The sequence below is a fragment of the Oncorhynchus clarkii genome, chromosome 3, assembly GCF_045791955.1.
Source record: "Oncorhynchus clarkii lewisi isolate Uvic-CL-2024 chromosome 3, UVic_Ocla_1.0, whole genome shotgun sequence".
In the NCBI taxonomy this organism is placed as follows: domain Eukaryota; kingdom Metazoa; phylum Chordata; class Actinopteri; order Salmoniformes; family Salmonidae; genus Oncorhynchus; species Oncorhynchus clarkii.
The window spans coordinates 48,319,286-48,346,925 of NC_092149.1; the positions used below are offsets into that span (position 1 = coordinate 48,319,286).

At 41.9% G+C, this 27,640-nt stretch overlaps 1 protein-coding gene across 1 annotated transcript in view; it reads left to right on the forward strand.

Moving 5' to 3' along the window:
- Window positions 1-27,640, forward strand: part of LOC139405995 (inactive dipeptidyl peptidase 10-like) — a 188,462-nt gene that overhangs the window by 31,879 nt on the left and 128,943 nt on the right. Inside the window, exons 2-3 of the mRNA XM_071148451.1 lie at window positions 1,742-1,856; window positions 3,501-3,596. Coding sequence (XP_071004552.1) covers window positions 1,742-1,856; window positions 3,501-3,596 — 211 coding nt within the window. The remainder of the gene's footprint in view (window positions 1-1,741; window positions 1,857-3,500; window positions 3,597-27,640) is intronic.

Sequence of the window (27,640 nt, forward strand, 5' to 3'; positions counted from 1 at the left end):
GCTAGTTTTCAGTTTTCCCTGCCCCACTCAGACCACACCCAAACAGTCATAGCAAAATGATTGCTTCATTTTATGCAGAAATTGCTCCGCCATATCCTGCTTACCTAAACTCTAATAGTTCACCTAATTTCAGTGTATGTGACAAAATAAGCTAGTATAGTGTATAGAATCATTGTACCATCTAAACCACTGTGAAAAATATTTTCCATAACCACAAATATTGTTGTTTCAGCTGTTTGAAGCTGGTGTACAAAACTGAAAGTAAGAATGGGAAGCATAGCAATAGCTCACATAGAACAGATCTACTGCTTCTTAGACTTGCTTTCAAGTAGAATCACATATCTATGACTCATATGAATTTGGTCAGGTCACCCAAATAGTTACACATTGCCACTTTAAAGGAAATATGTTACAGTAAGGTACTTCATTGTTACCTAGAAATGATTTGACATTGATATAAAAATGGCTGCATTGGGCCTTTAACCCACCACTGCATGGCTATTGAAGCAGACGGCCATCTTGACCTGTCCTTTCGCCACCATGTTAAGCTGTAAAATTGTTGAATGCAAAACATGTAGTCCTATGCCTGAGTTATGTTTCTGTCTTGTCGAATAGGGGTTATGACACTGTGATACTGTAGCACAGCTGGTAAAAGGCTGCTTGTTTGTGCCGGGGAGTTGCTTCAGTAGTCATGAAGTAGGAGTATGAGAGAGAGACTCCGAGAGAGTTTTTAATGAAAGCTAGTCAACCATGCAAATAGCCTTTCTCCCTTGAAATGCAAATGATGAAATATTACCTTGCATTTTTCATGAAGTCCCTCAATACACTTTCCTCTGAGCCCCTCCATGCAGCTTACAAACAGCTGCTTACCTCTAAGTTGAATTTCAACACAGAATGCCATAATGTTGCTCGTGCCCCACCGCGCAGCTTAGATTGAACAATTGAACAATTGATGCAGTTTATTTTGAGACCCACCATGAAGCTGGTTGTCAATGCTACTATGCAGCTTACACTGAGCCCCACCATGCAGCTCAAGGTGAAATGCTGAAACCTGTAGCTAGCACACTCACTACAATAAAGCTGAACATATACTTAACATTTTTGTGAATATCATTTCCTAGTTTACGTTTTTCTACTCCTACATGATTAGATGTTCACTTTTCTGTCGAAGTCATTGCTATTCTGACACAATGACCGGCAGTCAATCATAACATATTATGCTGTTTAAGTATTCTGTTTTTTCTTAGATTGTTTACATTATATTGTAGGGGTCAACCCATGCTGACCCATTCTGCTGCCTATTGTGTCCCTGCTTTAAAAAATGTATGTGTATGATGTGCTCAGTGTCTGTGAACTGTGAATTGGATTTGGCTTTCAATTTGACTTTCTAGCAATTCAACCATATGGCTATATTTTTTGTAAGCTCCTACATAACTGACTCAACATAGAATGACTCACGTATTGACAATCTGTGGTCTTCAATCAAATAGTTTGTATGGATGGATGCAAGAATATCTTGGACTCAAATCCGAAAAATGCATGTAGGGCTGTTAGCATGTTTATCCCTGTGTTTTGTGGCTCTGTACACTGTATGTCTAGGTATCTCCACTTTGTTCTTTTTTAGAACTCCCTTTTAATAACTGTTAACTGTTTCTCCCCCCCCCCCCCTCTCTCTCTCTCTCTCTCTCTCTCTCTCTCTCTCTCTCCTCTCTTCATCCCCCCTCTCTCTCTCTCTTTACAGGACCTTGGTGCGGGAGCTCCACCTGAGAGGAACTGGAAAGGGATTGTTATCGCTCTGCTGGTTATATTGGGGGTCTGCTCTCTGATCACATTGTCTGTCATCCTCCTCACTCCAGGTACAGAACTGGGCATGGAGAATTAGTACATTACTTTATTAACCAGAGTTGTGTTCTGCAGGAGAGACATAGCATCTGTCCCAGAGGTGGTTCAGTGCCTATGGTTTGGTAGACTATTGGTGACAGTAAGGAAATTAGCCCCAAAATGGTATTATTGCTTAACATATCTCAACTTTCTATGATGAATGTTGGGCTACATGCTCAGTTGTGCTACTCATTTCTCATTTTTGCCAGCACCTTTTATACTAACTTAATATCAGCACTCAGCTGTTGATCGACCTCCTCAATTTACTGCAATGAAGAACAGTTTATGTTGAGTGACGTACTCAGACATGTTTGGAATGACTCACAGATACAAGGAGACCACACTGTCCCCTGATGTTCCAACCCCTCGAATGTCTGCTGGGCTAGCTATCTATTGCATGTGGCTGCCACATTATTTACAAACAGGAGTGCTCTGTAGTTATCCAGCCCGGGCCAACATGGCTGACATTCAAAATCATTTGGCCCTCCTCTCTCTCTCTCTCTCTCTCTCTCTCTCTCTCTCTCTCTCTCTCTCTCTCTCTCTCTCTCTCTCTCTCTCTCTCTCTCTCTCTCTCTCTCTCTCTCTCTCTCTCTCTCTCTCTCTCTCTCTCTCTCTCTCTCTCTCTCTCTCTCTCTCTCGCGCTGCACAATTAGCAGCTGTCCAAGTCAACATTAGTTTACAATTGGCTTAACAACATTCTATTTTACTGATGGCTTAACATTTTCAAATTAAAACATGTTTACAAAGGCAATGTTTACACAGCTGAGGGATTTCAGGTTGGATAACAACCTATTAATGACCATTGCGTGTGCGTGTGCGTGCGTGAGTGTTCTATTGTTTTCTTAATATATATAATTTCTCCATATCACTTTCTCTACTGTCACCTCTCTCTTTCTGTCTTTCGCTCTCCCTCTCCCTCTCCCTCCCTCTCTCCCTCCATCACTCCCTCTCCCTCTCCCTCTCCCTCACACCCCTGACTCCCTCTCCCTCTCCCTCTCCCTCTCCCTCCATCACTCCCTACCTCACTCGTACACCCCTGACTCCCTCTTCATCTGCATTTAAAAGGTTGCTCGAAGTATCTGCCTCTAGAGCAGGTGAAGCCATTTATGTGCATCCAATCTTCTTATAAGACTTTATCCTAACTTATTTTATTCATAAAGGCTAAAGTAAGCATGACACTCTCAAGAGTCCTGCCAAAAAACATACATAGCTGCCCCAGATTAAAGTCCCTGTTGACAGACCACTCCACCTCTTCTATATGCGATATTCATCTGAGTGTCATTTGTCTGACTAAAGCATAGACCTAAGACATTATAAACACCTAATATGCTTCTGTGTACACTCTTTCATTTAACTGGTTGTTTGGATACTGGATGCTGATTGGACATGCAGCGTTCCAATCCATGCTGTATTGGCCCTCACAGACACACTTATGCCTGCTAACAGTTCCATCTAAAAATGATCATTTTGCTACTCGCTCCTTGTATGAGAGAATAAACAATGCTGGGGAATATCAATAATGATAATGATAAAATAAGGATTTGATCATTATTGAGTTCCCAGTATTAATAGAGTTTGGAATTAATGCACCTTTTCCCCCTATTTATTTGTTGTTGCAGCGGACAGCCAAGCTGGCAGTGATAGCAAACTCACTGTGGAAGATCTGTTCAAGCCTGAGTTTGTGGTCCATGACCCAGAGGCCAAATGGATCAACGGTAAGTGCCAACACGTACTGCACAGTGCTGCCTTTTGGCGACCATAAAGAGATTTTAGAGCAGCTCATGATTTGTTGATGGAGCGCTCGTCAACATAATGGACATTTTGATGCAACTTGGTTGCAATGATTTGGTGAGGAGAGTCGTGTGTAACATGGTGCATGTCCTTTACACAAGGTGGCATAAGATTGGCTACGAACAGTCCTTAGTCTCAATGTTGGGAGTTTATTGTTGCTGACGTTAATGTGAATATGTCGTTATTTTAAGTGTTTTTGTCACTGATCAGTGTGTTATTAGCCCTAAATAACTGTGGCAGGGTCGAGGTGGAGCTATTGCATTGGTCTTTGTTTTCAAAGTTAGCCTTCAGTGATACAGAGCATCTCACTTTGGCTGCCTGCGCTACCTAAAATAACATAATCAGTTATACCTACATCTGTGGTATGAGTGAGAATGCTTCAAAACGCCTGGAATTAAACTGCCTCGTTGAAGCACTTAGCACATTTATGTAAAAATACACACACCTTCATATCCCTTCTTTGACATGAACAAAATCTTGATATGCTGAGAGTCTGCAGTTGGTTCTGCGAAGCGAAAATAAAGGACTGAGTTAGTTGGACAACAAAGGGATGATCCCTCGCCTGGCGCAGTAAAACCAGCTTGAGTAATTCATCGTCAAACTAAACTAGGCTTGCATGTCTCATACCCCTGCCTTCATGTATGTCTTTTCTTTCCCTCTGGTACATATTTACATTGTATTGATGTTCTGCTGGAGGGGGCTTGCATGTAAAAAAATAAATAAGGCCCTGTTAGAGCAGATCTCTGACTAAAGCATTAAGTGAAGCACAAGTGAATCTGATTATGGTTGCGTTGTATGGAGAGGATAACGATAACTTTCACAGGATAGGACTCCGACTTCCTAAGATGCTCCTGGGGATCCAAGTTACCATCCGTTTCTCTATTCTGCTCCCCTGATGACATTTGAGTTGTTTGTTTCAGATTCTCTCTCTGCCCATAACTGCATGACTTCGCTCGCTCGCAGCCAGAGGGTACTGGGTAGAGGCAAGGCCTTTCTGTTCATCAATATTTAATCCCCTCAGTGACACTTCTCCACTATCTCCACTGCACCATCTCAATCCCAGAGCTGACCTCAGGCTAGAGATGGAGAGGGCTAACATTGCATCGAGCCAGTCAGAAATCTAGGTTTATGGGGAACGGCTTTGATGATAGATGGACCCCAGACAAATAGGATGAAATAACAAATAGACAGGGAGTGTAACATGCGGGAGCCGAGATTGAGGGTGAATGGGTGGAATACATTAAATGGTTGATGGGAGAATCAATGGCAGTGTAAACGGAATGTACAGTAGAAACCTTGATTGATGCTGTCTCTCTTAAGCACATGAGGCTAAAGAGTCCAGTGACAGAGATCAAATGCTTTTCCTAGGGATGGATGATACAAATTGATGTTAAGAACAAATTATTGGTAAGACGGAAGGGATAGATTAAGAGGATAAATGAGTGAAATCAGTTCTTGAAAAGACTGGGGAATCAGGTACTGTATGTCCTGTATGATTGGATGTAATGGAGCCAAGGTTTTACAGACCATTGTTCCCCAGAAACATCACCGTTTGAGCTTGTCGCTATTACGTATCCCTACACTTTAGTTGGATATGTACCTGTAGAGTTGGATAACTATATACCCAGCAAACATGTAACGTTCCTACAACAGTTAGGTAACATTCCATGCCAAGATAAGAATATCTCTCTATGCATTCATCCATCCCTTTTTCTTGCCAGTTGGCGATAATTCAAATTTTACATCATTGCATGTTGATGAATCGTAATTCCAGTGTGTGCTCAGTTATTATTCATGAAAATCGGTATAAACATTACAGGTAGATAGCTGGCTAATGAATGCGCAAGTGTATGAAGGAGAATATGTACCCCAGCTGTTGTTTTTTGTGTTGGCATTTGTGTGTGTATGCCTCTGTGTCTGTGCATGTGTAACAGTCACAGTCAGCCACTGTCACACAATGCTCTCTCTCAGGGCTGTCAGTCTCTATCAGTATTGGCACAGCCTTTCCTTGAGGGCTGAACATCCTCAACCTGCCAGTGACAATCTGGTGAGAATAGTACGTCACATCAACTTGAATCTTGTAATTCAGTCACATAGCACAGGAGTTACCAGTTGGCTCCATTACTCTCTCAAGTCTTAAGGCATTTGCCAGTTTTTGGGGGCAATGTTGCCAAGCAATGTTGCTGGCAACAGAGCGGGGTATGAGACACTGGTGCAAATGATGAGCAATGAGCAACATGGACATGAATAATATACACTGCTCAAAAAAATAAAGGGAACACTAAAATAACACATCCTAGATCTGAATGAATTAAATATTATTATTAAATACTTTTTTTCTTTACATAGTTGAATGTGCTGACAACAAAATCACACAAAAATGATCAATGGAAATCAAATTTATCAACCCCTGGAGGTCTGGATTTGGAGTCACACTCAAAATTAAAGTGGAAAACCACACTACAGACTGATCCAACTTTGATGTAATGTCCTTAAAACAAGTCAAAATGAAGCTCAGTAGTGTATGTGGCCTCCACGTGCATGTATGAACTCCCTACAACGCCTGGGCATGCTCCTGATGAGGTGGCGGATGGTCTCCTGAGGGATCTCCTCCCAGACCTGGACTAAAGCATTCGCCAACTGGGTGGATGGAGCGAGACATGATGTCCCAGATGTTCTCAATTGGATTCAGGTCTGGGGAACGGGCGGGCCAGTCCATAGCATCAATGCCTTCCTCTTGCAGGAACTGCTGACACACTCCATCCATATGAGGTCTAGCATTGTCTTGCATTAGGAGGAACCTAGAGCCAACTGCACCAGCATATGGTCTCACAAGGGGTCTGAGGATCTCATCTCGGTACTTAATGGCAGTCAGGCTACCTCTGGCGAGCACATGGAGGGCTGTGCGGCCCCCCAAAGAAATGCCACCCCACACCATGACTGACCCACCGCCAAACTGGTCATGCTGGAGGATGTTGCAGGCAGCAGAATGTTCTCCACGGCGTCTCCAGACTGTCACGTCTGTCACATGTGCTCAGTGTGAACCTGCTTTCATCTGTGAAGAGCACAGGGCGCCAGTGGCGAATTTGCCAATCTTGGTGTTCATTGGCAAATGCCAAACGTCCTATACGGTGTTGGGCTGTAAGCACAACCCCCACCTGTGGACGTCGGGCCCTCATACCACCCTCATGGAGTCTGTTTCTGACCGTTTGAGCAGACACATGCACATTTGTGGCCTGCTGGAGGTCATTTTGCAGGGCTCTGGCAGTGCTCCTCCTGCTCCTCCTTGCACAAAGGCGGAGGTAGCGGTCCTGCTGCTGGGTTGTTGCCCGCCTATGGCCTCCTCCACGTCTCCTGATGTACTGGCCTGTCTCCTGGTAGCGCCTCCATGCTCTGGACACTACACTGACAGACACAGCAAATCTTCTTGCCACAGCTCGCATTGATGTGCCATCCTGGATGAGCTGCACTACCTGAGCCACTTGTGTGGGTTGTAGACTCCGTCTCATGCTACCACTAGAGTGAAAGCACCGCCAGCATTCAAAAGGGACCAAAAGATCAGCCAGGAAGCATAGGATCTGAGAAGTGGTATGTGGTTATCACCTGCAGAACCACACCTTTATTGGGGGTTTCTTGCTAATTGCCTATAATTTCCACCTGTTGTCTATTCCATTTGCACAACAGCATGTGAAATGTATTGTCAATCAGTGTTGCTTCCTAAGTGGACAGTTTGATTTCACAGAAGTGTGATTGACTTGGAGTTACATTGTGTTGTTTAAGTGTTCCCTTTATTTTTTTGAGCAGTGTATTTCATATGAAGTATATATTTAACTTAAAAATCAATTTCCACATTTATTTTCTCATCTCCTTTTGCTTTTTATTGCCTGTTGGCTGCCTCATCTGTACTGGAATTTATTAGCTAACAAACAAGCATTAAAGAGGTGTTGCCTTGGGCATCCACTCAACCTACTGCCAATCAAGTCAACGGCAACGCAGACAAGGATAACTATATTTAAAAATGTTTTACTTCAGAATTTTATGCTAGGAAGTGTAAATGGTATTAATTAAGCTAGCCAGCTAGTTAAACATAAACAAAAAATAAAAAAACGAAATGTAAAATCTACATGACAATCTACATGACAAGCTAGCGAATTAGCCTGTTTGTCCCATTGACATAGCATGGGTTACGGTTAACATGCTAATCGATTAGCATGAGCATCACCGTGGATATTTCAGCAGTTAAACATGACAAATTGAACACAGTATGTATTTATTTACGCCTCGTGATACAATATTGTAGTGGAGCAAAATACGAGATGTGAATGGCCAACATTTCACTCCAACATGGGAGTTGATTTCTCTCTTGCTTCAGCTCAAAACGGTTGCGATGTTTTCCAAAATATTTTGGAGAACAGACTGATCACATTACCAATATCTGTGCTCTGATTGGAGGATTCCTACAAATTGCCCAATAAGTGGAGCTGCCAATCAACATTCCCAGATAATAAAAAGTTGCTCATTTTCATTGCAAAATAGTTACATCAACCAAAATTGCTCGGCAATATTACTTAATAAAATTCCCAGTGTATCATGGCCTTTATCCTTACTAGTAGTTTCAGTAACCACTCAGTTCTATTATGTCCTAAATCTTACCAGTCAACTCTGTTACTATGTAACATTTTAATTCTGTGACTCCCTCGCATCCAGTCAACTCTGTAATTTTGTAACATGTCAACAAAAATGTTTTTCTTCTTTTACAACAGTTTCTTGTTTTAGACTGTATGTTGGGTAATGCATTGAGCTGATATAATGTATACACTCTTGGATGTTTCATTATACTCTCAGTTATTGCAGGTGGTTCAGGATACGGTTATGTCATGAGAAAGCCTACCCAGACAGACACCCTAAGGCACAGGGATCAGTGCAGCCACAGCTCCTGAAATGGACGGGTAGTGGAAATGTTGGGACATAGGGACATGTTGATGGGTACTGAAACATATGGTCACATACCGTACCAAAGTCTTAAATGCGGAAGTGCTCACAATGGCTGGCATCTGCCCCTTGTCCATACAAGGTTAGTCATACTCACCTAATTTGAACTTACCGATGAAAAATGCTTGCGCATTCTGACTTGTACACAACAACAAAACATGGACACTCACTGAACGACTCAAGTTATGATTACACAAATGCAGAGATATGTTGACTCATTCTAACATATGTTGACCCCTGCAGAACCTACTGCTGCAATCTTACCCACGTAAATGCACTTCCAAATACATTTAATTTTACTGACTCATACCGACACATTGAAAGACGGTCAGATTCATCCTCATCCCTATTTGCACAGACATAGCCAATGATGGTAAGATGATCAGTGTTGTCAACTGCCCTGAGGTGAGCAGTTCACCTTGGCACACATCGGTGCACTGTGTGACACGTTTCATTACTCACACTAGGCGAGTGCTTGGTAAATCATTGTTTTCATCCACACCGCTTATTCTAAATTGAGGATCTGGCGTGGGCCTATAGCCCTAAAGCTACACAGTCCATGATTAGGGTAAAGGTGTTCAGGGGAGGCAGAATTTAGAGTGTGTAGAGAGGACAGCTCAGCTTGGATGTAGGCTTCTTGAACTTACTGTTTAGCTACAAACTGGGGTTAAACAGTGATATCAGACCATGCTCCAGGTTTATTTACCTTTCTTTAGATTGCCAGATTGCTGAAGAGTTCTGCACTTTGTGTGTCACTCTCACCCCACCAATATGCTTCATTTTGGGTTCCGTCACAGTAACCCTCCTCCCCACCTGGATTCACTCTAATTTACCTGATTAGCTCTGTAATTAATTAAATTAAGTCACTATACTCCCCTGCCGCTTGCCATTAAGAAGCCAGAGGTAAAGAAGGGCCTCAGTCTTGTCGGCTGCCAATGATCTGTAGAGCAGGATGCAAGGAACGGATCAGAAAGTACAATGGCGTCCCTTTTAGAGTGTTTTTCTACTTGCATGCTTCTGCAGCATCGGGGTTAATGAGAAATCCCATGCTCCGGTGCCTGCCATTAATTAACAATAGAGGCTCCTCAAGCTGCATTATAGGGCATCAGAGTAGGGGAGAATACACCAGGTGGGTGTGAGTGTGTGTGCATGCGTGTGTGCGCGCGAGCATGCGTGTATGCGTGCGTGCGTGGGGGGGGGGGGGGGGGGGGGGGTGAACGGATGTGATATCCTTACACCTTTCTCAAAGACAAATATTCTGTTTCTGCAGAGGCCACTATAAAGCTTGATGTATTCACTATTCTACTCCCTCTGTTGCAAGGCTACTGTGACACCAATCAATTCCAGCAAAGGCTGGCTCCCCCATTATCCCAGTTCTGAACAGTGAGGGAAAATTATTAAAACTATGTCTGCAACAGTATATTTTTTTCTCTTTTTGCCTCTGCTGCTCTCATTGTTCCTAGTTGTACATGGGTTGTTAGGAGTTGCACTGTGTGCCTCAATGTGTCTGTTAGTTCAGCATAATCATAATAAGGGAAAATCCTGCCACTGTGTCTTATTCTCCAAGTCACCAGTATGTTTTTCCTGCTTATGTTGCGTAGAAGATATCTTTTGATTTGGAATACCCAACAGACCAGGCAAAAATACAGACAGAACGCTTCTCTCAGAAAGATACACATAGATAAAGAGTAAGAAAGAAATAGAAAGACAGGGAAACATGTATTCTTCCAGAGATATGAAAGAGATGTAGGAGACTTTTTCTTCAATGTGGGACGCGGAAACAGTGAGGTCTCTAACATAGAAGTAGAGCAGGAGACGAACATAGAGGGAAAGGGAGATACCTGTCTCGGTCTCTGATGAGAAGAACCCTTCCATTCCCGTGGTGTTCCTCACACCCATGTGTGACAGTTGAAGATGACTGCCTCTAATGCCTGTTGATTGTCTTTATCGGAATCTGTCATCAGCCAGACAGTGGGTTTCCAGCCCAGTGGATTTCCCAATCCCATAACAGGAAAACTGGCAACATTCTCCCTCCACCCTAATTTGCAATGAACCACAACACTCCACTCACCCCTAAGGTAGCCTTTTTAATACACAGTAATGCACCGTTCCATCCTGTGTCACACTGTTTCGACAGAAAAGGCCATTTAGTGGCATCCTAACGAGTCTAGGGTATTGACTGGCTCTCACCTGGTGGTGAGGAGGAGGGAGGGCCAATGAGAGCAGACAGTGATGTATTGGATAAGGGTTCCTGGCTGACAGGGCTCAGCACTAGGCCAGCATGGGTTAGAGCTACCAGTCACTGCTCATTTAGAAGTTTGGAAATCGACTCTATCAAAGCACATAGGACTCTCACTTTAAAGCCGGCAGGTTTTAACTGACACTTACATTGTGTGGATCCTCTGACCTTCATAGTATCTCCTGTGTGATATTTACAACTGTCTACTGACTGCAAATACCTCTGTCTTTCCTCAGCATTGATCACATCAAAGAAAGTCAAGACCATGAGACGACTATGTCTAGCCCATGTGACGCAGGTGCACCATCAATAACTGGGATCAAATTAGAGTAATGGACATTTTCGTGCTGCAATACTAGAATAAATTGATCAGTACGAGGGGGTACCTCGTTAGCTACCTGTCATGCAATTTGTGTTGTGTGTATAACATAATGGTATAGGAAATACAGTCATTAAAATACAGTGCGTTTGGAAAGTAGTATTCAGACCCCTTTATTTGTTACAGCCTTATTCTAAAATTATTTCAAAAAAAATTCTCATCAATCTACCTGATAATGACGGAGAAAAAACAGGTTTTTAGAAATGTGTGCAAATGTATTACAAATAAAAAATGTAAATATGACATTTACATAAGTATTCAGACCCTTTACTCAGTACTTTGTTGAAGCACCTTTGGCAGTGTTTACAGCCTCACGTCTTCTTGGGTAAGAAGCTACAAGTTTGGCACACCTGTATTTTGGAAGTTTCTTCCGTTCTTCTCGGGAGATCGTCTCAAGCTCTGTCAGGTTGGATGGGGAAAGTTGCTGCACATCTATTTTCAGGTCTCTCCAGAGATGCTCGATCGGGTTCAAGTCCGGGTTCTGGCTGGGCCACTCAAGGACATTCAGAGACTTGTCCCGAAGCTGCTCCTGCGTTGTCTTGGTTGTGTGCTTAGGATCGTTGTCTTGTTGGAAAGTGGACCTTCACCCCACTCTGAGGTCCTGAGCGCTTTGGAGCATGTTTTCATCAAGGATCTCTCTCTACTTTGCTCTGTTCAGCTTTCCATTGATCCTGACTAATCTCTCAGTCCCTGCCGCTGAAAAACATCCTCACAGTATGATGCTCCCACCACCATGCTTTACTGTAGGGATGGTGCCAGGTTTCCTCCAGATGTGACTCTTGGCATTCATGCCAAAGAGTTCAATCTTGGTTTCATCAGACCAGAGAATCTTGTTTCTCATGGTCTGAGTCCTTTAGGTTCCTTTTGAAAAAACTCCAAGCTGGCTGTCATGTGCCTTTTACAGAGGAGTGGCTTCTGTCTGGCCACTCTACCATAAAGGCTTGTCTAGGTGCTCTACGGGCAATTCCTTCGACCTCATGGCTTGGTATTTGCTCTGATAACTGTGGGACTTTATATAGGCACGTGTGTGCCTTTCCAAATCATATCCAATCAATTGAATTTACCACAGATGGACTCCAATCATGTTGTTGAAACGTCTCAAGGATGATCAATGGAAACAGGATGTACCTGAGCTCAATGTCAAGTCTCATAGCAAAGAGTCTGAATACTTATGTAAATAAGTACTGCTTTTTATTTCTAATAAATTTGCAAACATTTCTAAAAACCTGTTTTCACTTTGTCATTATGGGGTATTGTGTGTAGATTTAGGAGGCATTTAAAAAAAATCCCCATTAGAGTAAGGTTGTAACGTAACAAAATGTGCAAAAAGGGAAGGGGTACTTTCCGAATGCACTGTATGTGAGGTGAAGTGTGGTAAGGTGCTTGGCTCTCCGTGGTGAGTCTCAGTTTGGCTAAGACTTGTAATGGTATCTGTTATATTAGGAAAGAGCAGATCTGGCATCTGCTCTTTCCTAATATAACAGATACCATTACAGATACCATTGTAAAGGACAAGGTCTTTGCTTCATTCATTCGTATATTGATCCAGAACGGAAGTGAAGCTTTTTTATGAACAGCTACAATACAAATTACAGCCTGATTCTGAAGGATTTGGAAGGGCATTTTGGGAAATCATTACATCTGACACAATCACACTTGCGTGCGCACACACATACACACAATTACACCCACACACAAGCACAGGCACACAATGTAGCGATTTGAATTTACCTGAAACATTTGAAAGCTTTTATTATGTGAGAAGAGTGTGTTTGCAGGGCATGTAAGGGATCATATTTGGCAACAAAAAGAATTGAGGTTTTAAAAGGACACAAACCAGGTTTCCATCCACAGTTTTTATGCTAGTAAAGTCATACCATGTAAAATATAAACACAACAGCTATGATAGAAACAGGACGTTTCTGTACAATTTTATAAATGCTGACAGATAATTTGTTTGTTCAACATGGTGGGATTTTTTTGTTTCGGTAAAATTAATATAATATTTTATTTCATATTATAACCATCATATCGAAGTAAACTTGGAGTCCCGCGATGATATGGTTCTTCCCACGACGATTCTGGAAGCCATGCAGTTTATGAGGCTACAGATGAAAGTGCACGGACATGAGCTTGATTCTACTTTCCAATGAATATCGAGGGTCTATTTCTGGTGACATAATGATCGATGCTTGACTTCTGTTTGACAAATACAAATACTCTCGCTCTCATCCATAATAATATAAATGTGTAAACTACCCGCACAGCCTACCCTCACTGTATCTGCTAGCTGTTGGCTAGAGTTCATGTGTCAAGAACAGAGTGGGCACATTTGCTATTTAACACCATTTTTATTTTGGTACTTGAAAACTTAAGCGAAAAAGAAAATTGTCTGTGCACTACATCATCACGCACGGATTTTTATCTGCAACAAGTCAGTTTGCTGGAAACACTACTGGTGGGAAAATGCACATATTTTCTTTATATTTGCATAACAATCTGTCGCCAATTGGATGGAAACCTAACACAGGGCCTCCTATGGAGTGTAGTGTTGTCACAATACCAGAATTGTGGTTTTGATACCATACCAGGTTTAGTATCACAATACTCTGTACCGAAACGATATACAATACCAAAACGATACTCGATACCGAAACGATACCACAGAAGAAAATAAAGTGTATTAGCTTAGAGAGCCCTTTTATTCTCTATTTTGGTTAGGTCAGGGTGTGACTAGGGTGGGCAAATCTATGTTTTCTATTTCTTTGTTGGCCGGGTATGGTTCCCAATCAGTGGCAGCTGTCTATCGTTGTCTCTGATTGGGGATCATACTTAGGCAGCTTTTTCCCACCTGTAGTTTGTGGGATCTTGTTTTGGTACTGTGCTGTTTAACCCTACTAAACTTTACGTTTTGTATTTGTTGTTTTTTCGGTGTTCATTGAATAAAGTAAGATGTACGCTTACGACGCTGCACCTTGGTCCCATCCTTCCATCAGCGAGTGTAACACTATGGCCATACATTTGGGACAAATTATTTTCTTAGACCTACAGTATGATTCATTATTCATTACAGCTAAATCGTTTAATGTATTAGATGAATTGTTTAGTTCCAAAATGACATAACACTTGGAAGCTCATTTCTGAAGCTTCTATATTGCAATAGTCTACACTCCATAGAAATGCAATTGATTTCACACAGCATACTACGATTCCCAGAGTGCAATCCAACTCCCAGGGTGCAATGCTCTGCACAGGGCTGCTGGTAGGCTACTGGCTACTGATAGCACGCCCAGACAAACACAAAGTAGTCTAAATTTACTGTCATAGCTAAGTTATGAGTGCCTTTCATATTACTTTTGGTTTGTAATCATATTATAATGCTCACACGAATGTCACTCACAGGCCAGTTTAATAGGTAAACCCATCTAGTACCGGGTCAGACCTAACTTTGCCTCCAGAACAGCTTGAATTTTTTGGTGCATTCTACAAGGTGTCAGAAACGTTCCACAGGGATGTTGGTCCATGCTGATGTGATGGCATCACGCAGTTGCTGGAGATTGGACTTTGGTACATTTATGCTGCGAACAGCCTGTTTAATCTCATCCGAAATATGCTCTATTGGGTTGTAGTCTGGGGACTGCGTCGGTCACTCAAGTTAACTGAACTCGCTGTCATGTTCCAGGCAATGTTTTTCTACTTCTCAATTGTCCAGTTTTGGTGACCATGTGCCCACTGTAGCCGCTTCTTCTTGTTTTTCGCTGGAACCTGTTGTGGTCGTCCTATGCAATAGCCCATTCGTGACAAGGATCGACGAGTTATGTGTTCCGAGATGTTATTCTGCACACCACTGTTGTACTGTGCTATTATGTGTGGCCCACCGGTTAGCTTGCACGATTCTTGGGATTCTCTTTCGACCGCTCTCATCAACAAGCTGTTTTCACCCACATTGTTTTTTTTGTCGCACCATTCTCGGTAAAACATAAACACTGTCATGCGTGAAAAGGGTGGCTGTTTCTGAGATACTGGATCCGGTGCACCTGGCATCATAGATCATACCACTCTCAAAGTCGCCTAGGTTACTAGTTTTGCCCATTCTAATGTTCAATCGAACAGTAACTGAGTACCTCTATGACTGTCTGTCAGCTTTACATAACAAGCCACGGGCCACGTGACTCACTGTCTGTAGGAGCGATTCATTTCCGTGAACAGGGTGATGTACCTAATAAATTGGCCTGTAAGTGTACGTTCATGTCATTGTCACACTAAAAAAAAATAGAATTTCGTAGCTAGTACAATAAAATTACAATGTAAATGTCACGTGTTAATATTTTTTTTATGTCGTTTTGCAACTTAACCTCCCCTGCACTGATTTATAACTAACACCGTTTGCATAGTTGTTTCAGTGGCCCTCATCATCTACTCTGTAAGCACAGTATTCCCATAGTTCGCTTGTGGAGCCAGTTTTGTCAACAAGCTGCGGGCGTGAAAGTATGGTGTTTTCATTTGAAGAAGCCATGCTGTCGGCATTTTCTCTCTCCTCTTGCTCCTCAATAGCAACTCATGCTGTGTCAGCTGCGTGTGCAAGTGCAAGTAGCCCGGCTAGCTTACTCCTGCAACCTTTAAGAAGATTCAGACAAATTACTAGACAGACTTGATCCTCTCAATCCGCATATGACGTGAGACACATTTGACATAAGTACTGAAAGTAACAAAAATTCTAGTATCGAAACGTTTTTTTCATGTTCTAGTATTGAAAATGTACCGAAGTTTCAGTATACCAGTAATCGAGTGTGAAATTTTGTTTTGTACCGTGAATATAGCTATATAATAAACAATATATTTGCCCTGTACTTTTTTTAAATGATTTTCCTCTAGCGTCGAGCAATCCCGTATCCGGGAGCGTAATCATTGCCTCAAGCTCATTACTATAACGTTTCCTATTCATGAAAATCGCAAATGAAATTAAATAAATATATTCAAACACAAGCTTAGCCTTTTGTTAACAACACTGTCATCTCAGATTTTCAAAATATGCTTTTCAACCAAAGCAAGCATTTGTGTAAGAGTATTGATAGCCTAGCATAGCATTAAGCCTAGCATTCAGCAGGCAACATTTTCACAAAAACAAGAAAAGCATTCAAATAAAATAATTTACCTTTGAAGAACTTCGGATGTTTTCAATGACGAGACTCTTAGTTAGATAGCAAATGTTAATTTTTTCCAAAAAGATTATTTGTGTATACGAAATAGCTCCGTTTTGTTCATTACGTTTGGCTAAGAAAAAGACCGGAAAATGCAGTCACTTACAACGCCGAACATTTTTCCAAATTAGCTCCATAATATCGACAGAAACATGGCAAACGTTGTTTAGAATCAATCCTCAAGGTGTTTTTCACATATATATTCGATAATCTATCAGTGGTGGCAGTTGGCTTCTCATCAGAAGCAAACTGAAAAATACTGCAGCTGGAGATTACGCAATAATTGCAACGGAGGACACCAAGCGACCACCTGGTAGATGTAGTCTCCTATGGTCAATCTTCCAATGATATGCCTAAAAATACGTCACAATGCTGTAGACACCTTGGGGAAAACGTGGAAAACGTAAGCTGACTCCTAGGTCCTTCACAGCCTAATAAGGCTGTTTTAAAAAATGCGGCACTTCCTGATTGGATTTTTATCTGGGTTTCGCCTGTAACATCAGTTCTGTGGCACTCACAGACAATATCTTTGCAGTTTTGGAAACGTCAGAGTGTTTTTTTTCCAAAGCTGTCAATTATATGCATAGTCGAGCATCTTTTCGTGACAAAATATCTTGTTTAAAACGGGAACGTTTTTCATCCAAAAATTAAAAGAGCGCCCCCTATATCGAAGAGGTTAAGAAGATTCAGACAAATTACTAGACAGACTTGATCCTCTCAATCCGCATATGACGTGAGACACATTTGACATAAGTACTGAAAGTAACAAAAATTATAGTATCAAAACGTTTTTTCATGTTCTAGTATTGAAAATGTACCGAAGTTTCAGTATACCAGTAATCGAGTGTGAAATTTTGTTTTGTACCATGAATATAGCTATATATTAAACAATATATTTGCCCTGTACTTTAAAAAAAATATTTTTAATAGTAAAGTGGGCAAACTTTAGGAAATGCCAACAACGAACAGTGAGACATCATATCATGCATAAAAAAAACAAATCATGAAAGAAAAGCATTACAAGTTTCAATTGTGTAAAGTTAGTACGGGAGAGGTGGAAAAAATATTGTTATTGATCAATAATGACAAACATTGGCATTGACAACTTTGATGGAAAGCTACTGAGGATGGTAGCTGACTCTAAAGCCACTCCTATCTGTCATGTGTTTAATCTGAGCCTAGAGAAATGTATTTGTCCTTAGGCCTGGAGGGAAGCCAAAGTAATTCCGTTACCCAAGAGTGGTAAAGCGGCCTTTACTGGTTCTAACAGCAGATATATAAGCTTGCTGCCAGCTCTTAGCAAACTGTTGGAAAAAAACTGTGTTTGACCAAATACAATGCTATTTCTCTGTAAACAAATTAACAACATACTTTCAGCATGCTTATAGAGAAAGGCACTCAACATGTACTGCACTGACACAAATTACTGATGATTGGTTAAAAGAAATTGATAATAAGAAGATTGTGGGAGCTGAAGTGTTAGATTTCAGTGCAGCCTTTGATATTATTGACCATAACCTGTTGTATCGTGGATTCATAACCTCTGCCATATCGTGGCTTCAGAGCTATCTATCTAATAGAACTCAAAGGGTTTTCTTTAATGGAAGCTTCTCTAATGTCAAACATGTAAAGTGTGGTGTACTTCAGGGCAGCTCTCTAGGCCCTCTACTCTTTTCTATTTTTACCAATGACTGGCATTAAACAAAGCATGTGTGTCAATGTATGCTGATAATTCAACCATATACGCAATCATCAACCGCAGCTAATGAAGTCACTGAAACCCTGAACAAAGAGTTGCAGTCTGTTTTGGAATGGGTGGCCAGTAATAAACTGGTCCTGGACATCTCTAAAACTAAGATCATTTTATTTGGTACAAATCATTCCCAATGTTCTAGCCCTCAGCTGAATCTGGTAATGAATGGTGTGGCTGTTGAACAAGTTGAGGAGACTAAATTACTTGTTGTTACCTTGATTGTAAACTGTCATTGTCAAAACATATAGATTCAATGGTCGTAAAGATGGGGAGAGGTCTGTCCATAATAAAGAGATTCTCTGACTTTTTGACACCACACTCCAAAAAAGCAAGTTCTGCAGGCTCTAGTTTAGTCTAAATCTTGATTATTGTCCAGTCGTGTGGTCTAGTGCTGCAAGGAAAGACCTAGTTAAGCTGCAGATGGCCCAGAACAGAGCGGCACGTCTTGCTCTTCATTGTAATCAGAGGGATGATTTACATACTATGCATGCCAATCTCTCTTAGCTAAGAGTTGACGAGAGACTGACTGCATCACTTATTGTTTTTATAAGAAACATTAACGTGTTGAAAATCCTAAATTGATTGGGATTACACACAGCTCTGACACACACTTACCCACCAGACATGCCACCAGGGGACTTTTCACAGTCCCCAAATCCAGAACAAATCAAGAAAGCATACAGTGGTATATAGAGCCATTGTTGTATGGAACTCCGTTCCATCTCATATTGCTCAAATAAACAGCAAACCTGGTTTCAGAAAACAGATAAAGCAACACCTCACGGTACCACGCCTCTCCCCTATTTGACCTATATAGTTTGTGTGATGCATTGATATGTAGGCCACGTATGCCTTTCTGTCCTTGAGCTGTTCTTGCCTATTAATGTTCTGTATTATGTCATGTTTCATGTTTTGTGTGGACCCCAGGAAGAGTAATGACTGCTTTTGCAACAGCTAATGGTGATCTTAATAAAATTAAATAAATAAAACCAACTAAAACCAACTGAATTAGCATAATTACAATTGAAAATGTATGTCTAAATGTAGAATTTGTCAAATTAATTCCCTTGTCAAGGGTGCACTTTTCATCGCAAGCAGTTTTCTCACTTTTGTAATTGCCTAATGGACCATAGGAACAAAGAATAATTTGCAATAATTGGCTTACAGTCCAATATCAGTCATGCACTTAGTCACTAATCATACAAGTCATTGAAGTGTCCACTCACTCTTCCTGCGTTGGTCTAACCCTGAGGCCAAAACGGTACAAGCAAACACAATGGCTATTGTTGTCTATTAAAAGCTTACTATATTACTTTCTCCCAATGAGGCCATTGGCGAGCAGCCACATTAAACCTCTGTGCCAATGTGTTGTGCCCTGACTTCACTGACTTCACCTGACTTCACCCCTCTGAAGATACGGATTATTCCTCCTTTCACTTCTACCTTCCAACAGGATTTATCACCATGGCGAACGTGTTAATGTAACCTTTTGAGCTGTTACATTTGATCAATCAGAAACTGTTTGTGAGGACCTCGCGTGCTTATTTAGGGTTGTTTTTGGCTATGGCTACGCTATTATCTAGAGAACTGAGTAATGGCGTATGAATATTTGCTTTTTCCAAAGTATGCTGGTAAGGGCTCGTCCATGCTAAACTACAGTGCATTTGGAAAGTATTCAGACCCCTTGACTTTTTCCAAAATTTGTTACATTACAGCCTTATTCTACATTTTTTTTTTTTTTTTTTTACTCATCAATCTTCTCATAATACCCCATAATACCACAATACCTCTCTTTGTCCTGTTGGAAGGTGAACCTTCGCCCCAGTCTGAGGTCTTTAGTGCACTGCAGCAGGTTTTCATCAAGGATCTCTCTGTACTTTGCTCTGTTCAGCTTTCTACCCAGTCCCTGCCACTGAAAAACATCCTCACAGCATGATTCTGCCACCACCATGCTTTACTGTATGGATGGTGCAGGTTTCCTCCAGAGGTGATGCTTAGCATTCAGGCCAAAGTGTTCAATCTTGGTTTCATCAGACCAGAGAATCTTGTTTCTTACGGTCTAAGAGACCTTTAGGTGGCTTTTGACAAACTCCAAGTGGGCTGCCATGTGCCTTTTACTGAGGAGTGCCTTCCGTCTGGCTACTCTACCATAAAGATCTGATTGGTGGAGTGCTGCAGAGGTGATTTTACTTCTGGAAGGTTCTCCCATCTCCATAGAGGAACTCTGGAACTCTGTCAGAAGGACTATCGAGTTCTTGGTCACCTTCCTGACCAAGGCCCTTTCTCCCCCGATTGCTCAGTTTGGCCCGGCTGACCAGCTCTAGGAAACTTTTTCCATTTAAGATTGATGGAGGCCACTGTGTTCTTCGGGACCTTCAATTCTGCAGAAATATTTTGGTATCCTTCCCCAGATCTGTGGCTCAACACAATCCTGTCTCGGAGCTCTACGGACAATTCCTTTGACCTTATGGCTTAGTTTTTGCTCTGACATGCACTGTCAACTGTGAGACATTATGTAGACAGGTGTGTGCCTTTCCCAGTCATGTCCAATCAATTGAATTTACCACTGGTGGACTCCAATCAAGTTGTAGAAACATCTCAAGGATGATCAATGGAAACAAGATGCACCTGAGCTAAATGTTGAGTCTCATAGCAAAGGGTCTGAATACTTATTTTAAAAGGTATTTCTGTTTTTATTTTTAATAAATATGCAAATATTTCTAAAAACCTGTTTTTGCTTTTTCATTATGGGTTATTGTATGTAGATTTCTGAGTATTATTTTGTATTTAGTCCATTTTAGAATAAGGCTGTATTGTATCAAAATGTGGAAAAAGTCAAGGGGTACTGTCCGAAAGCCCTGTATATGGAGTAACATTTGCCTAGTTCAGGCTTCCTGTATGCTGCAAATGATAAACAAAACATTTTTTTTCATTGTCTACTTTAATTTTCAGGAGCTCATCCGTCCAATCATTTTTCAGGTCCAGCCATATCCCAACCAAATGCTGTTTTATGTGCAGCAAATAAACCAACGTCCTTGCCACAGTCCCCCGGGTCACCAGGGCAATATATTATGGGATGACTGTTTCACCCCGCCATAGCCCTGTGACATTCTGCTACTGAGTATATTTAGTCCGAGTACATTTAGCCCCATGAAACAAGGCCTTGTGCATATGAGTGGATAGCGTACTATGAAATAAATACGTTTGGTTTAAATATAAGCTTTGCAGGACAAAGATGCCTGTCTTTTATTAGTTATTCTTCGTAGATTGTTCACTCAGTCTCCTCCACGACAATCATCGTCTAGCTGGTTTGCATTGTAAAACCTGTTGCCGTGGCAACTTAATGGGGTCAGAGAGGGACATGAAGATGCAGGACATTTTCTGGTCTTGGTTTCATACATTTTTTAGAGCATTGTCTGGAGCCGGGCAATTATTATTATTTTTGTCTTTTTACCTCCCTGAAACGCAAGCCTATTATCACATTCAAATTGGGCTGAGCCACAGGTCTGCCTGAATGGTTGAGAGTGATTGTGTCATTTAAAAGGTCACTGGAAGGACGGACATTCACTGACTGTAGCCTGAGGTATGAGCGTGATAAAGTTTGTTTGATTAACAGACTTCATACACATGCCTCTTGGGCTCAACGAGTTTTAATCATGAAATAAAATAGCTGTCACTTTCAATATTCCAAGACCGTCGCCTTGAAGCATTTTAAGATTACATGTATTCTATTTGGATCGTGCAAGGCATCTTTTAACATGTATTCATTCCTGAGAGGCACCTGAAGTGCAGTGCTCTATGTGTAATGTTTTAATGTTATTTTACAGTGGCATCTATCAAACTTCAACAGCTTTTCCCAGTGTACAAAACTGGTTGTAATGATGTCAATTGAATCAGTTTTGTCCACTGGGTCCACTTTCCCCCAAAACCACAGACTCCAGTTGGGAGGAAAGAGTATTTCTTCTCAGTCTTTACACACCATGTTCCTCCTCCCAGAAACAAAAGGGCACCATTCACCCACTTTACCGAATGAGAGAGCATCACTCGCCTACTTTAGCGAATGAGAGGGCGCCACTCACCCATTTTAGCGAATGAGAGGACGCCTCATACAAGCTTGAAGATCCCAATTAAAGTAGTTCTGCGAAGCGTGGCCCTGCCACCTGTCCATCTCAAGATGGAGGCGTTGCTCCCTGGGGAACAATTAAAACCACCCTGCGCCCATCCCACACACAGTCATCCACGTATCCAGGCAACTTCGCACAACTGTTGGAAGAGAAAGTGAAAATGTGGGTCAGTCTGACTTGTGGGCATGTGCTTTCCTAATTGTGTATCATGCACATTTCCGCTTTCAAGATAGATTTGTCATGGACATGGCTGATTTGTGTTTCTAGTACACAGGATGTTGATGGGGAAGGGAGTAGTAATGCTGCTTGTTGCCTCCATGTAAGAGAAGCGTTTTGTAAAGCAGCTATTTTGTATGTATCTCTGTATTCTGCAAAATACTGAAAATAATGATTGTACGGGTTAGTTAATAACTAGAAACATTAGCATGCTGATGTGGTCCATTAATAACTAGAAACATTCTGATGTGGTCCTTTAATAACTAGAAACCTTCTGATGTGGTCCTTTAATACCTAGAAACATTAACATTCTGATGTGGTCCTTTAAACAGCCCCTTTCTTAGTGTCAGTTTATTACACTGAACTGAGGCTCCCTTAACCCACCATTTTCTATCCTATATCGCTTATCTTACAGATCCTTATGAAATCCCCTTTTCCCAAAAAATAAAAACATGTTAGCAATACAAAATAGTACACAGAAAGCCCCAGTGCTTCCTGTATGCCTGTTTAGTGACCTATAGATAAAAGAGCTTGAGCTAACGGGGATGCAACTGTTTACTCCATGTGAGACAGGCTTTAGTGATGTCTGGTGTGTCTGCAGGTTAGAGCGCAGGTTTCAGTTTCCAGGTGCGCTCCTGGATAGCGTGGGAGGGTGAGAGAGGGCACCTTTGAACAGGATTTTCTACCACAGGGTACAGGGTGGTGCTTTGTGCCACAGCCATGCAGCATCAGCAGGCCCCAGACGCCCAGCGGCGAGAGGAGAGGGTGACTTCATATTCTGTAACAGTTAGTGCCAACTTTACTTGTTGAGCTGCTATTGTTGTTGGTGCAGGTACTTTATTGATGGCTGCTGCTGCTGTTGCTAATGTTGTTGTTGATGATGATTATCAAATCAAACTTTATTTGTCACATGCGCCGAATACAACAAGTGTAGACTTTACCGTGAAATCCTTATTTACAAGCCCTTAACCAACAGTGCAGTTCAAGAAGAGTTAAGAAAATATTTACCAAGTAGACTAAAATAAAAAGTAATAATAAAAAGTAACACAATAAGAATAACAATAATGAGACTACAGTATATACAGGGGGCACCGGTACCGAGTCAGTGTGCGGGGGTACAGGTTAGTTGAGGTAATTTGTACATGTAGGTGGGGGTGAAGTGACTATGCATAGATAATAAACAGCAAGTAGCAGCAGTGTACAAAAGGGAGGGTGGGGGTGGTTAATGTAAATTGTCCGGTTGAGATTTTTTATGGCTTGGGGGTAGAAGCTGTTGAGGAGCCTTATGGTCCTAGAATTTGCACTCCGGTACAGCTTGCTGTGCGGTAGTAGAGAAAACAGTCTATGACTTGGGTGACTGGAGTCTCTGACAATTTTTGGGGCTTTCCTCTGACTCCGCCTATTATACAGGTCCTGGATGGCAGGAAGCTTGGCACCAGTGATGTATTGGACCCATGCCAAATATTTTCATTCTCCCGAGGAGGAAAAGGTTTTGTCGTGCCCTCTTCACAACTGTCTTGGTATGCTTTGACCATGATAGTTCGTTGGTGATGTGGACACCAAGAAACGTGAAACTCTCGACCCGCTCCACTGCAGCCCTGTCAATGTTAATGGGGGCCTGTTCGGCCTGCCTTTTGCTGTAGTCCACGATCAGCTACTTTTTCTTGCTCACATTGAGGGAGAGGTTGTCCTGGCACCACACTGCCAGTTATCTGACCTCCTCCCTATAGGCCGTCTCATCGTTGTCGGTGATCAGGCCCACCACTGTTGTGTCGTCAGTAAACGTAATGATGGTGTTGGAGTCGTGTTTGGCCACGCAGTCGTGGGTGAACAGGGAGTACAGGAGGGGACTAAGTATACACCCCTGAGGGGACCGTGGGTTAAGGATCAGCGTGGCAGACATGTCGTTGCCTACTCTTACCACCTAGGGTGGCCCTTCCGGAAGTCCAGGATCCTGTTGCAGAGGGAGGTGTTTAGTCCCAGAGTCCTTAGTATAGTGATGAGCTTCGTGGGCACTATGGTGTTGAACGCAGAGCTGCAGTCAATGAAAAGGTTTCTCACATAGGTGTTCCTTTTGTCCAGATGAGAAAGGGCCGTGTGGAGTGCAATTGAGATTGCGTCACCTGGGGATCTGTTGGTATGCGAGTTGGAGTGGGTCTAGGGTGTCCTTGAGGATGCTGTTGTGAGCCATACAAAGCACTTCATGGTTACTGACGTGGGTGCCATGGAGCGGTAATCATTTAGGCGGGTTACCTTTGCATTCCTTGGGCACAGGGACTATGGTGGTCTGCTTTAAACATGTAGGTTTTACAGACTCGGTCAGGGAGAGGTTGAAAATGTCAGTCAAGACACCTGACAGTTGGTCCACGCATGCTTTAAGTACACATTCTGGTAATCCGTCTGTCCCAGCTGCTTTGTGAATGTTGACCTGTTTAAAGGTTTTCTTCACATTGGCTACCGAGAGCGTGATCACACAATCATCCAGAACATCTGGTTGCTCTTATGCATGCTTCAGTGTTGCTTGCCACGAAGCGAGCTTAAAAGGCATTTAGCTCATCTGGTAGGCTCGCATCACTGGGCAGTTCGCGTCTGGGTTTCCCCTTCTAGTCCGTAATAGTTTTCAAGCCCTGCCACATCCGACATGTGTCAGAGCCGGTGTAGTAGGATTCAATCTTAATCCTGTATTGACGCTTTGCTTGTTTGATGGTTCGTCTGAGGGCATAGTGGGATTTCTTATAAGCGCCTGGATTAGTCTCCCGCTCCTTGAAAGTGGTAGCTCTAGCCTTTAGCTCGATGCGGATGTTGCCTGTAATCCATGGCTTCTGTTTGGGATATGTACGTATAGTCACTGTGGGGACGACGTTGTCGATGCTCTTGTTGATAAAGCCGATGACTGAGGTGGTGTACTCCTCAATGCCATTGGATGAATCCCGGAACATATTCCAGTCTGTGCTAGGAAAACAGTCCTGAAGCTTAGCATCTGCTTCCTCTGACCACTTTTTTATTGATCTAGTCACTGGTGCTTCCTGCTTTAATTTTTGCTTTTAAGCAGGAAGCAGGAAGATAGAATTATTGTCAGATTTGCCAAATGGAGGGCGGGGGAGAGTTTGAATGCATCTCTGTTTGTGGAGTAAAGGTGGTGTAGGATTTTTTTCCCCTCTGGTTGCACAGGTGACATGCTGGTAAAATTTTGGTAAAACTGATTTGAGTTCGTCTGCATTAAAGTCCCTGGCCGCTAGGAGCACCGCTTCTGGGTGAGTATTTTCTTCTTTGCTTATGGCCTTATAGAGTTGGTTGAGAGTGGTCTTAGTGCCAGCTTTGTTCTGTGTTGTTAAATAGATGGCTAAGAGTTATATAGATGAGGACTCCCTTGGTAGATATTGTAGCCGACAGCTTATCATAAGGCACTCTACCTCAGGCGAGATCTCGGTGAAACATAAGTGTTTTTGATGTCCCTTTGGTAGGATAATCTTAATCGTAGGTCATCAATTTTATTTTCCAATGATTGCATGTTAGCAAGAAGAACGGATTCTCAGAAGGCTGCCCGATCTGCGACCCCTTTTCCTGTGTCTTTTCTTCATGCAAAAGGCGGGGATCTGTGCCTGTTCCAGTGAAAGCAAGATATCCTTCTCGTCAAACTTGACAAAATAAAAAGTTTCTGTGAGTAATCGCTGTTCTGGTGTTCATAAGTTATTTTCGGTCATAAGAGATTGTAGCAGCAACATTATGTACACAATAAGTTCAAAAATAAGTTACACAAAATGCAAAAAATGAACAAATTAGCACAATTGGTTGGGAGAATGTAAAACGTTAGCCATGTTCTTCGGCGCCATCTTTCTAATGATGATGATGATGATGATGATGATGATGGTGGTGGTGATAGTTACTGTATGTTGGGTGCTATTATATAGAGTTGTTTGACTTGCTACAATTAAGATCATGCACAGCCACAAGCATCTGCGTTGTCTCAGCATTGATACTGTAGCCAAAACATACGGCAGACAGTGTATGCAAGACAAATAACATCAGATTGCATCAAACAAGATGCATTCTGATTCTATCTCACCGCACAGTTTGTGCATCACAGAAACAAATTTTATGGGATTCAGAAATTGAGTGTATATAGACTCTGACGAAGAGTTCCTTGATACCAGTTCTATCCATTGATTAAGTGCAGTTTATAAATATTGAATACAATTTTATTTGTCACGTGTTGAATACAACAGCCCTTTCCCAACAATGCAGAGTTAAAAAGTAAGAAAAATGTATCCTTGTCTCATCACGTACCAGCGACTCCTGTGGCGGGCCGGGCGCAGTGCACGCTAACCAGGTCGCCAGGTGCACGGTGTTTCCTCCGACACGTTGGTGAGGCTGGCTTCCGGGTTGTAGCGATGAGACAAGATAGTAACTACTAACAATTGGATACCACAAAATTGGGGAGAAAAGGGGCTAAAATCCCCCCCCCCCCCCCACCCAAAAAAGGAAAAAAATAAAATAGTAATGCAATAAAATAAAAATAACGAGACTATATAAAAGGAGCATCAGCACTTCGCGCTTCGCCACTGCGGCCTATTTATTGCCTTACCTCCTAAAATGTGCACACACTGTATACAGATTTTCTATTGTGTTATTGACTGTATGTTAGTTTATCCCATGTATAACTCTGTGTTGTTGTTTTTGTCGCACTGCTTTGCTTTATCTTGGCCAGGTCGCAGTTGTAAATGAGAACTTGTTCTCAACTGGCCTAAGTTGTTAAATAAAGGTGAAATAAAATTAAAATAAATCAATAAAATAAAAAAGGTCTTTAACCTCCTTATAGGCTGTCTCATCGTTGCTCTTGGACACAGGGACTATAGATTGATCTTTTGCCAAGCATTATGATTGTCTTAGAGGCATTAAAATACTAAAATGAGAACAGTATCACGGCTATCGCCTTGCACCTTTGACCACAGCACAGCCGTGCTAAAATCACACGGAAGGTATTGTGTTTAATTGTGTATAATTACCCAAATGTTGAACACAACATACTCTATAACAAAACATGAATATTTGTTATCCTGTAAA